Here is a 13,880-nt window from a genome sequence, read left to right on the forward strand (position 1 = left end):
CTGGGGCACGAACCCATGTCCCCTGCATCGGCAGGCGGACTCTCAACCACTGTGCCACCAGGGAAGCCGGGCAATGGTTTTTTAGATATGACTCCAAAGACACAAGCAACAAAACAAAAAATAGAGAAATTGGACTTCATCAAAATTAAAAACCTTTGTTCATCAAAGGACACTATCAAGAAAGTGAAAGGACGACATAAAGAATGGAAGAAGGGCTTCCCTGGTGGCACAGTGGTTGAGAATCTGCCTGCCAATGCAGGGGACACGGATTTGAGCCCTGGCCTGGGAGGATTCCACACGCTGTGGAGTGGCTGAGCCCATGTGCCACAACTGCTGAAGCCCGTGCGCCTGGAGCCTGTGCTCCACAACAGGGGAGGCCATCACGATGAGGCCTGTGCACTGCAGCGAAGAGTGGCCCCCGCTCGACGCAACTGGAGAGAGCTGGCACACAGCGAAGACCGAACACAGCCATAAATTAAATAAATAAGTAAAACTATAAAACTTCTAAAAAAAAAAAGGATAGAAGACAATATTTGCAATTTATATACCTGTTAAAGGTCTAGTATCCAGGATATATAAAGAACTCTTACAACTCAAAAGCAAAAAGACAAACAGCCCAATTAAGAAATAGGGAGGGGGAGAGGATATGGGGATATATGTATACATATTGCTGATTCACTTTGTTATACAGCAGAAACTAACAACACTGTAAAGCAACTATACTCCAATAAACATGTTAAAAAAACACCAAAAAAACAGGCAGGAATTCCCTGGTGGCGCAGTGGTTAAGAATCCGCCTGCCAATGCAGGGGACATGGGTCTAATCCCTGGTCCGGGAAGATCCTACATGCCGTGGAGCAACCTAGCCCATGCGCCACAACTACTTAGCCTGCACTCTAGAGCCCATGAGCCATAACTACTGAGCCCACATGCCGCAACTACTGAAGCCCGTGTTCTCTAGGGCCCACATGCCACAACTACTGAGCTCGTGTGCTGCAACTACTGAAGTCTGTGCGCCTAGAGTCCGTGCTCCACAACAAGAGAAGCCACCGCAAAGAGAAGCCCACACATCGCAATGAAGAGTAGCCTCTGCTCGCCACAGCTAGAGAAAGCCCGTGCACAGCAGCGAAGACCCAATGCACCCAAAAATAAATTTTTAAAAATTAAAAAAGCAATAGGCAAAAATCTTGAATAGGCATTTCTCCAAAGAGGATATACAAATGACCAACAAGCACATGAAAAGAGGCTCAAAATTATTAATCATTAAGGAAATACAAGTCAAAACCACAATACCTTGCAAATACTAAGATAGTTATAATTTTTAAAAAACCAAACAGAAAAATAGCCAGTGCTGACAAGGATGTGGAGAAATTGGAACTCTCATACATTGCTGGTGGGAAAGTAAAATGATGCAGCTGCCGTGGAAAAGTCCGGTGGTGGTTCTTCAAAAACTTAAACATAGAATTACCACATGACCAGTAATTCCACTGCTGGGTATACACTCGAAAGAAGTGAAAACAGGTGTTCAAACAAAGCTTTTACACAATAGCACTATTCACAATAGCCACAATGTTATTTTGGCTATTATTAATAGGGAATAAACCAAAAAGAAACAACTCAAATGTCCATGAACTGATAAATGCATAACAAAATGTATTATCCATATGATGGAATAGTATTATTCAACCTTAAAAAGGAATAAAGTACTGAAACATGCTACAACATAGATGAACCTTGAAAACATTGTTAAATGAAAGACATCAGACACGAAGTCCACATATTCTGTGATTTCATTTATATGAAACATTCAGAACAAGCAAACCCATAGCAACAGAAAGCAGATTAGCTGTTGCTATGGGCTGGGAAGAGTAGGAATGGAAAGTGATTGCTTAATGGGTACAGAGTTTCCTTTTGGGGTGATGAGAAAGTTCCAGAACTAGAGAGTAGTGATGGTTGTACAACACTGTGAATGTCCTAAGTAACACTGAATTGTATATTTAAAATGATTTAAGTGGTAAGTTTTATGTTATGTATATTTTACCATAATATATATGTACACTTATACTCCCCTCAAATAAATGGGGTCAAAAGGGAGAGAATATAGTATATAATGGCTATATCATCAGATCATATAGATACAGAATAATTAATCTAAAAATCAGGGGAGAATGGGGAGAACATTTGCAAAAAAAATTGTTTTAACTGTTTTCAGAATTGCATTATCATTCTTAGGCTGTTGTATTATAATGTGGGAACAAGGAAATGATTAACTGGGGATACTCTAATTCCATCATCCCCCTATGTCTTTGAGAACTAGGATTCTGGAAGGATCAATCCAACAGCTATAAGCATCCCCAGCACCCAGACTGTGACTTTGACATACCAATTCAAAGTGAAAAAACGAAACAAAACAAAAAACAGGGCTTCTTCAAGAAATGGCTGATTCCAGGTTTGGGGCAAGAAATGCACAAGATGAGGCTAGAACACCTTGTCATCCCTTGTCATTAGCAAGGTAGCTAATCAAAGACTACTGGCATTATGTCCAAAGGACTCAGGAGCCAACCTGAAGAGGCTTCCACTGGTCAAAGATGGGACAATTTGAGCTCCAATAATGTTAATAATTGCAGTCAATTAAAATATATCCAATATATTTAAATATATGAATTTATAATGATATTAAATAAAAACAACTAGTTACTTTTAGAGGACAAGGAACCAATTCATTATCTTGAAAACTGGTAATTAAAGGGAAAGAATCAAGCATTTATCCTGCCTTTCCTATAGGAAGTGTACCACTGGGTGACCAAATGGTAGATGAAGGGAAGTTTCTCTTCATATAAGCAGTCCAACTGATAAAAAGAAATGATAGAATTAGAACATCACCATATTGCAACCCCCAATGAGTAAAGGGATCGAGGCCTCGAGGGTCAACAGCTGCTAACAATAACCAATCAACCGCACATTTCTTTCGTGTGGTTTTCTAGGTCTCTGTTTTATTGAAAAAAAATATGAAGGATAGAGAAAGACAGCAAATTAGAGTAACAGAAAAAGAGAGAATGGGGTAGAGGCAACTCTTAAATCCATATTGGCTGAGAACTTTCCAGAACTGATTAAAAGATCTATCCACAGATATTTCTGTTGAGAATATATATATAAATAACCAGCAGATGCAAAGAAAATGAATTGAAAGAAAACACATAATCAACTGATAACAAGAGTGAGGGTGAGAGAGACAGCAAGAGTGGGGGTTGGGGAGGTGATCAAAAAAGACTTCAGCTTGATCTGTAATATCTCACCTTTTTTTAAGGATAATATATTTATATATAAATTTCAAAAGTTATTTAAAGAACATTCTTGTTAAGTGAGAAAAGTGCTATCAACAGAAATGTCAGATCCACGAAGGGAGATGTATTCAAGCAAAGGGCTGAATAATGCCTATTCAAAAGGGTAAAGTTATTTCTCACAATCCTGAACTGGGCCACTGAAAACATAATTTCTCTAGAACAAACATTCCTAATAATAAGAAATTTTCAGGAAAAAAAAAAAGCAGACTACAATTCTTTCTCTACCTTATCTTATCTACCAGTCTTATCTGCAAGAAGTATTATACTTAGAACAGCTTCAGAATGAAAAATCCCCACAGATTCATTCTCAGAAAATAAAGGCTTCTTCAACACTTAAATAAAAAAGGGCTTCTCTGGTGGCACAGTGGTTAAGAATCCGCCTGCCAATGCAGGGGACACGGGTTCTATCCCTGGTCCGGGAAGATCCCACATGCCATGGCGCAACTAAGCCCATGTGCCACAACTACTGAGCCCACGTGCCACAACTACTGAAGCCTGCACCCCTAGAGCCCGTGCTCCACAACAAGAGAAGCCACCGCAATGAGAAGACCGCGCACCGCAACGAAGAGTAGCCCCCACTCGCCGCAACTAGAGAAAGCCCACGCGCAGCCATGGAGACCCAACACAGCCAATCAATCAATCAATCAATTAAAAAAAAAAAAGCCGTGAACTACGCAAACGCCCTCGACAGAAAGCTCCCTGAGGTACACACGCTGCTGCTGAAGGACCTTTGCACTTGCCGTACCCACAATGGTGGTGCGCCTCACCCCTGACTTCCTGCAGGTCCCCCACTCGAATGTCACATCTTCAGAGAGGCTTGCCCTGATCACTCTCCTTTCTAGAATAGCACTCTTGAACCCCCTTTCCCCTAGGCGGCTTCATTTTTCTTCAGAGAAGTATTGTACTTGGTACGTTCCATACTGATATGTTTACAGGTTTACTCTACCACCCGGATGTGAGCTCCAGGAGATCAGGACTTGTGTCAGTTTCCTGCCCAGCTGTGTCCCCAGCACCCACAACAGCACCTGGCACATAGCAGGGGTCCATGAGTATCTTTTGCAGGTATGGCCGAATGGGTTCCCCAAACTCTGCAGAAGCTTCCTCAGCTGAGCCCAGCTGGGGGCTAAGCAGGGGGAGGGGGAGGAAGAGAGGAGCTCACCTCCACGTTCCAGACGTAGGAGCTGTGGAAGAGCTCTGACCACACCTTGCCTACTTTGTTGATGTCTTTGACATCCCAGATGTAGATGCTGTGGTCCTTATACACACAGGACAGCCACTGGTGGATGGGGTCAAAGATCAGCGCCACTGTATCCGGGTAGATGGCTTCTGCCTTCCTGCGGAAAAGGAAGCTGACAAGGCCACGTGAGTCATCAATGACCATCAGTGTCACTTTGAGTAGTAACAGCTGCCTCTGGTGATGCTTGAGCTGCCTCCTGCCTGGCAATGCCATCCCTTATGATCTTTGTGGTGACCCATCTCTCCTACTCCAACTCCACTTCTCACTCCTCCATCTTCTTTCTTTGCTTTGCTTCTAATACAGAGACTGTAAACTGGAAGCTTCTGCCTAGCCCCTAAGAGTGTTTGAATTTTCGACTCCTGTTAACATTTCTCTCCCCTCTTTTCACTCAGCCCAAGCTCCATCCTCTCTCTCTGAGCATAGGATAATGGGCACAAAGATCAGGCCTTCTCTCTCTCAGCCTCACAAACACATGATCAAAATTCCCTGTGTAAGGGGGCTGGTGAGCCGTCCCCTGGCTTGGGGCCTTCCTACCAAGGCTACAGTTGACTGAGCACTTACTGTGTACCGAGCCGAGAGCTTTAGCTGTGCTGAATTCCCAGTCTCCATGAGAGGTAGGTACTATATTTTACAGACGAGGAAACTGAAGCACTCGTTGATACAGTGACCTGCCCGAGGCCACACAGCACACAGCAGAAGGTGGCAGAGCTGGGCACCCTGGCCACTACAACACACTACTGTCTGTGGGTTGCTCACCCACCTTCTCTTTCCTTTGCGACATCCAGTAAGCCCCTCCAAGCGCTCTTATAGAAAAGGCACACCCAGGAGGTAGTGTCCAGCAACCTATGAAGAGGCAGCCCCAGGCACCCCGAACTCTCTGGTTAGGTAGCCCCCCAACCCCCACAAAACAGACTTAAACAAAAGGGAAGATACACCACAGCTCAGCCCCTCCACCCACTCTCAACATGGCAGCCAGAGGAGCTACTACTCAAGGCCTGACCCAGTAACACCAGTGCCTAAGGTCCCAGTAGCTGCCCAGTGACCTCAGAATAGGCTCCAAGCTCCTCTCAGCAGCTTCCATCAATGCCCACACCTGTCTCCTACCACCCTCCCCCCAGCACACTGCGCTCCAGCCACACAGCCCCGAGCCGTTCCTGTGACACACGGAGCCCAGTGTGCTGTCCCCTTAAGGCCTCTGCATTTGCTGTCAGGACCCAGCTCTCCACACAGCTGGCTTGTTCTCACCAGAGAGGCCTCCCCTGGCCACCCAGTCAACAGCCCCACTCCCAGACACTCTCCTTCTTGAGTCCCTGCTTTATTTCACCAAAGCATTTACGACTATCTGAAATGATCTTGTTTATGCACTCATTTATCATCCAGCACCCTCACTAGACTGCAGACTTCACGAGATCCTGCTGCCTCCTTACAGCCTGTATCCTGCTTCCAGCCCAAGGCTGGCCAGTAGGTAGATGGATCTGGAAGCATGGATGCATACCAGCCGACAGACTCTAGGTAGGCCCCTCTCCCTCCCCGTGCCAGGCAGTACCTGGGCTCCAGGCCCTGGGCCACATCCACTCCAAGGTAGTGTGGCTTGGGCAGGTTGGTGAGGTATTGCAGACTGTGGGCTTGGAATATGCGGACTATCCCATCTGTGCAGCCGCAGAAGATGAGCTCCTGGCTGACACAGAGGCAGGAAGACAGCGAGACCTGTGGGGGCAAAGGGGACCCAGGTGGACTTCGTGTTTTGTGTGGCCCAGTTCAGGGATATGGGGGCTGACAGAACAGCCTTGGGCCTCCAGAAAAGCCTTACACCTTTGGGGTCTAAGAAACCCATTTTTGCAAACGTTAAGATTTTTGAAATCAGGATATAGTGCTCAGTCACTACTGAAGGAAAGGGGGCAGCAGGCAGACAGAGGCACAAATTGGGACAGAGTTATCATTGTTATAGAGGAACTCAGCTGTGTGTGGAAAATATCTCAGCCGATTGTGACTTCAGATAGGTTGCTTGCAGTAGCAGCGTTGAATTTTAGGCTTAAATTAAATTTTAGGCTTTATTCCTTATTGCTTAAAAATACCTTCATAGAGATTATACTTTAAAGCAGCATAGAAAAAATTATTATATATAGGAAGGACTGTCTCTTCTGCCAGGGCATGCAGATAAAAGGGGCAGGAACTGCCAGACCTCTGGATAGAGCTTAGAGGAGCTTTTCCAAATCTAGAGGGACTAAGTTTATGGGTCATTTAAGACACCTGCTCAGGGGCTAAACATCTATCTATCCAAAGCTTCTGACTTGCTTAAAAGCTGCATGAGTTCTAGCAAGAGGATTCAAAGGAGAGAAATAAATGATGTTTAACCAACTAGGAAAGACAGATAAAGCTCGGAATTCTTCCACACACCTCTTGCCATGCCATTAACCCTAAAGCTGAGCTCCAGAGGGGAGTCATAAGAGCAGGAATAGGACAAGGAGGACAACTGTGATGCTCCTGCTAACAGCCAAACAGGCATCCAAGCCCAGGATAGGAAGACAGCTTGGATTCAAACCCTCAGATCCTGAAGAAAAGTGGTTCTGTAATTTATTGATATATCACCTTTTAGTTTAAAATTTTATGTATTTTATATAGTCTTTAACGATAAAAGTAATATAAAAATTATTACGTCAATGATACCTTAGATTAAAAAAGAAAAAAAAAGCGGTCCTCCCACCAGCCAAGAGTGCCCAGTGAAGAAAAGAAACGTGAACTGGGTCAAATGGTGATGGGAAAGCAATTGTAACCCTGACCCCCATTATAGGGGAACCAGGCACTGTGCTAAGTGCGTTACATATATTATCTCGCATGGCTCCCCTGTCAACTCTGTGAGGTAGGCAGCAGTAATTCCATTTTACAGATAAGAAAACTGAGGCTCAGAGAGGGAAAGTCACTCTCCCAGAGTTGTACAAGTAGAACAGGAAGTCAGACCCAGAGCTGTTGTGACCAACTATCACACAGGGGGACTGCTGAGTGTCCCTGTAGACACATGTCATGGGGAGTGTTTCCCCCACAGACAGCAGAGAGGGAAGCTGGGGTACCTTTAGGTTGATCCACTTCTCCAGCACCCTCTTCTCGTTGAACTGGCAGAGGAGGCCCGAGTAGGACACACAGAAAGTACTGCCTGTCATCTGGCCCCGGCCACAAGCCACACCACAGAAGACGTTGTTGTGCAGCTCACCCAGGATGCCTGAGCGCCCCACGAGGGGCACTGTGCTCGTCACCTGGAGGCAGAGCAGGGTACAGTGAGACAGTGTCCACATGGCCTAGCCCCCAGCAAGGTCACGGCGGGCCTCTCATGACCAGTGGATACGACACAGCTAAACAGGAGAACTCTCAGAAACTCCTCCGAATGGAGAAGGGAAGAACAAAGAGAACACACACTTCCAGGCACAGTGGCTTGAGGCAGCAGGCCAGGGATGAAGTCTGGCCCCGGGGTCCAGCAGGGGAGGTTACCCAGCAGGGCCTACCAGTCAGTCAGCACCTGGAGAGCAGGTCCAGAAGCAGAAGGCAGACCCCTGAGAGGCTAGACAGCCTCTGAGACCACTGCCCCTGAATCTCAGGTAGAACCAGGAGTCCCTACTACCCCTGACAGTCCCTCCCCTGGGCCCGGATGAGGTGGCAGGGACAGCAACTCACCTTTGCTTCAGTGGAGACTTCCAAGAACCAGAACCTCACATGCCGGTTCCCAACAGTGACAAAATAGCTGCTGTCCTCTGAGAAGGAGAGGGCGATGACCCTGCATGATACCTTGTTGGAGGCCACCACGATGTCTTTCTGGAAGAATCGGTGCAGAGAAGTTCACGCCAGCACCCACCTCATCAGACTCTTTGGGCCTTTGCCCTCAGCCCTGCGTCTTTCCACCCTCCCCTGCTCCAAGTCTGTTTTTCTTGGGCCCTCCTTTTTGGGGAAACCTATGCGTGACACTCTTATCATTCCCAACACAGAGGAGACTGAGGCCTGGAAAGGTTCCCACGTGAGAGTAAGTTCCAGAGCTCTCCTCAAGAGTCCAAGCCCTGCAGCCCACACATGGTGTTGAGGACAGCCACAGCTGGAAGGTAAGGACAACACGACCCATGCTGCCGGATATTGGGCTCTTACTCTGGGCCCTGCTCAGCCCTTCACAGGATAACTCGTGGAATCCCCTCAGCAGTCCTACAAGGGAGGTGCATCTCCCCACCACCCTGTCATGCTCAAAGGGGGCTGTCACATGCTCAAGGTCACACAGCAGGTCATGAACAGAGGCAGGACTTGATACCCACTTCTCCCGACTCCAAGTCCTCCCCAAGCTGTTCCAAAGTCCAGCCTTCCAGCACATACCAACTCACTGAATTCTCACAACTCAACAAAGCAGATACTATTACACCCATTTTACAGATGAGGAAACAGACTCACAGAGAGGTTAGGTCCCTTGCTCAAGGTCACAGCTGGTCAATATAAAAAGAATTATATGTTCCCTGGGTTGACAACTTGTCACATGCCCTGCAACAGGTGCCTAGAACCGGCATCGGCATGTAGTAGATGTTCAATAAATATTTGTTGGTTAAACACTTTACCAAGTTACCTTATTTAGTTCTCCCAATGCCCAAGACTCAGGGTGTTCTGGCAGCTGGCTGCCTGTCACACACCTACCAGTCAGCTCTTACCTTCCAGTCCCAGACGTTGAGTACCATGTCGTGCTGGTAGCCCATGGACACAATGTGCTTCATACTGGGGGAGAAGGCCACACAGGCCACACCGTACTTGTGGCCCAGCATCTCCGCCACCTGACTCTTCTCTTCCACGTCCCAGATGCGCACAGCGGGCCTGTGCCCGTTCTGGGGAAGATGGGGCCATTTACTGCTGCCGGGTTCTGCACGCAGGTGGGGCTTGAGGGGCTTTCAGGGCTGAAGTTGGCATTGCCCCAGGGTGCGCCCGAAAGCCACCTCCCCCATCTGTCACGGGGCTTTTCTAGCCCAGGAAGGAGCTATTCCAGGGATTCCTCAGGCCTCCTGGGGGTAGAAAGAATGGCCCCAAGGCCCCTCCCCACCCACTCAGTCATGATCACAACTCACCTCCCCCGTCACTATGTACTTTCCATCAGGGGAGAAGGCCAGGGCACTCAGAGACTTCCTGGGGGCAAGGAAAGGGGTTGATTACTGATTCCACTGAGGGTGGGCAGCCAGACTCCAGCCTGGCTGTGCTCACAGCACTCGGCCCACTCCTCACTCCCAAGAGGCCGGGAGAGGTGAGCGCCTGCAGCTCCCAGAGAGCCAGTGCTACGTCCTTGCCCAGCATAGCACCCAGTGCGTTCCTTCCTGCTGGAAGAAGCGGGGGCAGCGGCACAGGGAAATGGGGTTTTGTGAAAGCAAAGGCCCCTTCCTCCCCAAAACCCCAAACCCTGACGGGGTGGATGCTGTATGGAAACCCTCCTTCCCTCTCCCTCTGACAGGGTGGTCTCCCTAAGACCCCATGTACCCTGTAACCCTGAGAAATTCAGATGCAGGAAATGGTACAGATCTGGCCTAACTATGCAGGTGGTACTGATGGAGGATCCTGGCAGACATCACACTGAGACAGCCTGCAGCCTGTGCTCCACTGCTAAACGCTGAAGGTGTCCTGGAAAACCCATAAACAACCAACACACTTCTCTTCGACACTCCCAGCTAGCCTGCAAGAGCCCTGAATGATCAGTCTAGTTTGCATGTTTTGTGGCGGCAAGTTTCACTATTCCCAGACTGTGTTGTTTTTTCTCTCCTCTGTCTCTTTTAATCCTGCTTTTACCTCTGTTCCTTAGCAGTCTAGTAATTGTCCACCTCGAATGAGTAAACTGCTGTGCAGATAGCTAAGTCGAGGCCTCTAAGTGAGTCACTGAAAATCTCACAGAACATTTATCTTCATCAACTCAACCCTCTGCAGCTTCCACTGCTCCTTGAGGTAGCAGCCAAGGTATGCTGCCCATCCAATATCCACTCGTCTCTCTTTGCTCACGAAGGGAAGCCCAGTTTTCATGGGGATGGCAACGGCCCCAGCTGGAGTATATCTCCTCACCTCTCCTGCAGCCACACAGGCACAGCTACATGACGCAGTCTGGCCAATGAGAGGTAAGCTGAAGTGTTGTGTGGGACTTCCAGAAAAGCTTCTCAAAGGGAACTCTTTGCCCTGCTCCCCACTTGCTCCCACATGACAACCAGAATTTCACCTTGGGCCAGGAGGTGATCTTAAGCCTCCCAATAAGCATGGTGAACAGAAAGACAGAAGGAGTGGGGCCCCTGATGCTGGCAGAGACACCAGCCCCCTAAGTGCCCACTTCCTGGTTTTGTCTGTGCAGGAAGAGCACACCCTTGTGTTTTAAGCCATGCCTGTTGGGGGTGGGGAAGAGGGCAGGTCTGCCGTCTGCAGCTGCCCCTAGCCTACTGCACGCCTGAGCCTGCGCCTGGCCCTCTGCCAAATGGGCCCCCGCTACTGATTCCTCACGCACACTCTGTTCAGTCAAGACCCTTCCTAGCCAGTTTTGAGATGAGGAGACCTCAACACAAGGAAGTCGTGCCAAGGTTACCTAACCAGACAGGGCACATGAGAATTCCCCAGGGAGCTTTTGAAAAATATCAAAGCCATGCTAAAACTAGTGAGTAAAAGTTTGGTAAGGAACAGGGTAGTATCTGCATAGTTTCAGAGAAGCTCCCCTCAAGATACTCACTAATCACAAAGGGGAAAAGGGAGGCTTCCCAGTGGAGAAGCCTGGCAGACACCACCTTAACCAAGGGCTCGAGGTGATCACCACGAGCCACAGGAGAGAACGACATCACGCACCTCCTGACAGAATGCACTGAGCAGAACGCAGCATTCCTTCGGAGGTGGTCCTGCAGAACCTAACTCTACCTATGAGGAAACAGCACACGAACCCAAACGCTGGGACATTCTACACAACACCTGGCCTGCAATCCTCAAAGGTGTCAAGGTCATGAAAGTCAAGAAAAGATGGAGGAAACCTCTTTAGATTGAAGGAGACTGAAGAGACGACTGAAGGCAATGCGTGATGCTGGACAGAATCCTTTTTGCTGTAAAGGACATTCTTGGGACAAATGGTGAAGGCTGAATGAGGAGGAGATGGTAGTGATGTACCAACTTTAATTTCCTGACTTTGCTCAATCTTTGTGGTTTTGAAAGGTCATACGTTTTTTTTGCAGTAAATTCACACTTAAGTATTTAGAGGTACAGGGGTATCAGGTATGCAACTTACTTTCAGACGGTTCAGAAAAAAATTACTATGTATATAGACAGAGAATCAGAGAATGATACTTTTTTTGGGGGGGGGGGCGCACAGTGCAGCCTGCGAGATCTTAGTTCCCCAACCAGAGATTGAACCTGGGCCCTCAGCAGTGAAAGGACGGAGTCCTCACCACTGGACTGCCAGGGAATTCCCATAGACAGAGAATGATAAAGCAAATGTGGTAAAATGTTAGCATTTGGGAAATATGGGTGAAAGGTGTACAGGTGCTCTTTGTACTATTCTTGTAGGTCTGAAATTATTTCAATATAAAAAGTTTAAAAATTGGCAGTGCTTAGGTCTTACTCCAGACTAACTTATTCAGCCTTCTCTGGGGGTGAAGCCTGGGATCAGGTGACTCTGAAATGCAGCCACAATGAACACCTCCACTCTGGCCACACTGCCTCCTAAGACAGACCCATCTGTGACTGAGAGTGGCTACTTCTATGCTATCTGCTTCGGATCAAGGTTACCTACTCTACCGCCTACAGGACTCAGGGAGGCAACAGGGAGGATGAGAAGAATTGGGCAAGGGGCATTCTGACAAATGCCACCAAGCTCCAGCCCATCCCTGCCATAGGAGAATGTGGGCCCCAGAGATCTGAATCTCTCACATTTCTAAAACGAGAGGGCATCTGAATTTTTGTGTAGAAAACTTTAAACGTTGTCAAGTAAGTCCAATATTTAAAACATACTGTCAGACAAGTCTGTGGGCCCCTAGTTTGTGATTATTGACAAGAAGTATTTCACCTGAGATCACATAGTGAATAAACACTTAAGTCTGGATTGGAACCCATCTCTGCCCTCACCACCAGTGACAGAACCCACAGTCAGAGTCAAGGGTCCAAGAAGCCCCTTCTGAGAGGGAATCTGTATCTACCAAACTGTATCTTAGGGACCTTGCCTTAGGGATCGTAAGGGAAGAAGAAAACCCACAACTTATCCGTCCACCTGGAGAGCCCGGCCAAAGGAGCTAAGCTTGAACTATTTGTGCAGTATTTGTGGAATAAAAAGTTGCAGTGAGGTGCCTCCCAAAGGTCACAACCCGGTTGGGACCAAAGCCCCAGGATGACACAGTGTTCAATCAGCCCCAAGGCAGACCCGGGCATCATCTTGGGCCTGCTCAAAGCCAAGGGCCTTCCTCAATAAACTGGCAGCTGGAGGGATCTTTCTAAAACCCAAACCACACTCATTCATTCAGGAAACGATAAGTGTTATCAGTGTGCTAGACACTGACCCAAGGTATAGGGACACAGAAATTAACTAAGAGAAAGTCCCTGCCGTCAGAGAGCTCACACTGTGAAAAGAGACAGTAAATATATCGCTGAGGAAATCAGACAGCATATCAAAAAGGAGTGCATTTTGTGGAAAAAAGTAAAGCAAGGAAGGGAGATAGAGTGTACTGGAGGGCTGGGGTGCGTGAAGTATATCCTTAGCCTGCAAATGCCCTCTCGTGGCTTTTCTTTGCAATCAGCATGAGAGCCAAGCCCTCCCAAGGCCCCTGTGATGTGGCTTCTGCTGGTTCCAGCCCCACCTCCCCCTCACCCATGGAACCCTGACTGCTCCTCAAACATCCTGAGATTCTTAACCACTGCAGGTCCTTTGCTCTTGCTGTCCCCTCTGCCTGGAATGCTCTCCCCACAGCTTCACATGGGTCACCCCCTCACTTTCTTCAGCTCTCAGCCTCAGGGAGGCTCTGATAAGACTCTGACGAGAGTCCTTGGCCTGCGAACCTGCCCTAACACATCCCCGTCATTTCCTCCATAGCAACAGTCATGGTCTCATGGTCGGCTAGGAATTGCCAACTAGTTTAGTCTGTCCCTCCCCCCACCACCCAAGCTGTCAGCTCTACGAGAGCAGATTCTCATCTCTTTTGTTAACTTCCATGTCCCCAGCACCTGGAACAGTACCTAGCACTGAGCAGACCCTTGGTGAATGTCACTGAACCACCAGGTGAATGAATGAGTCACCCACCCACAAGCACTTCCAGGCAGTGTGGGGAAGGAGGGATGTGCCAGGACCC

The 13,880-nt window shown here is 48.0% G+C and overlaps 1 protein-coding gene across 7 annotated transcripts in view; it reads right to left on the minus strand.

Annotated features, from left to right (window-relative positions):
* The window catches only part of WDR62 (WD repeat domain 62), a 45,718-nt gene that overhangs the window by 26,659 nt on the left and 5,179 nt on the right, over positions 1-13,880 (minus strand). For 6 of the 7 annotated variants that reach the window (XM_089902221.1, XM_089902222.1, XM_022586231.3 and 3 more), the window contains exons 4-9: positions 9,663-9,720; positions 9,255-9,425; positions 8,248-8,385; positions 7,650-7,832; positions 6,128-6,288; positions 4,504-4,693 (exon numbers count right to left, since the gene is read on the minus strand). In XM_089902221.1, coding sequence (XP_089758347.1) covers positions 4,504-4,693; positions 6,128-6,288; positions 7,650-7,832; positions 8,248-8,385; positions 9,255-9,425; positions 9,663-9,720 — 901 coding nt within the window. Of the gene's footprint in view, positions 1-4,503; positions 4,694-6,127; positions 6,289-7,649; positions 7,833-8,247; positions 8,386-9,254; positions 9,631-9,662; positions 9,721-13,880 lie in introns of those variants that run through there. The other variant, XM_089902223.1, reaches the window with a different exon arrangement.

The sequence above is a fragment of the Delphinapterus leucas genome, chromosome 20, assembly GCF_059928025.1.
Source record: "Delphinapterus leucas isolate spDelLeu-1000000601 "Yukka" chromosome 20, BTC_Dleu_Yukka2, whole genome shotgun sequence".
In the NCBI taxonomy this organism is placed as follows: Eukaryota; Metazoa; Chordata; class Mammalia; order Artiodactyla; family Monodontidae; genus Delphinapterus; species Delphinapterus leucas.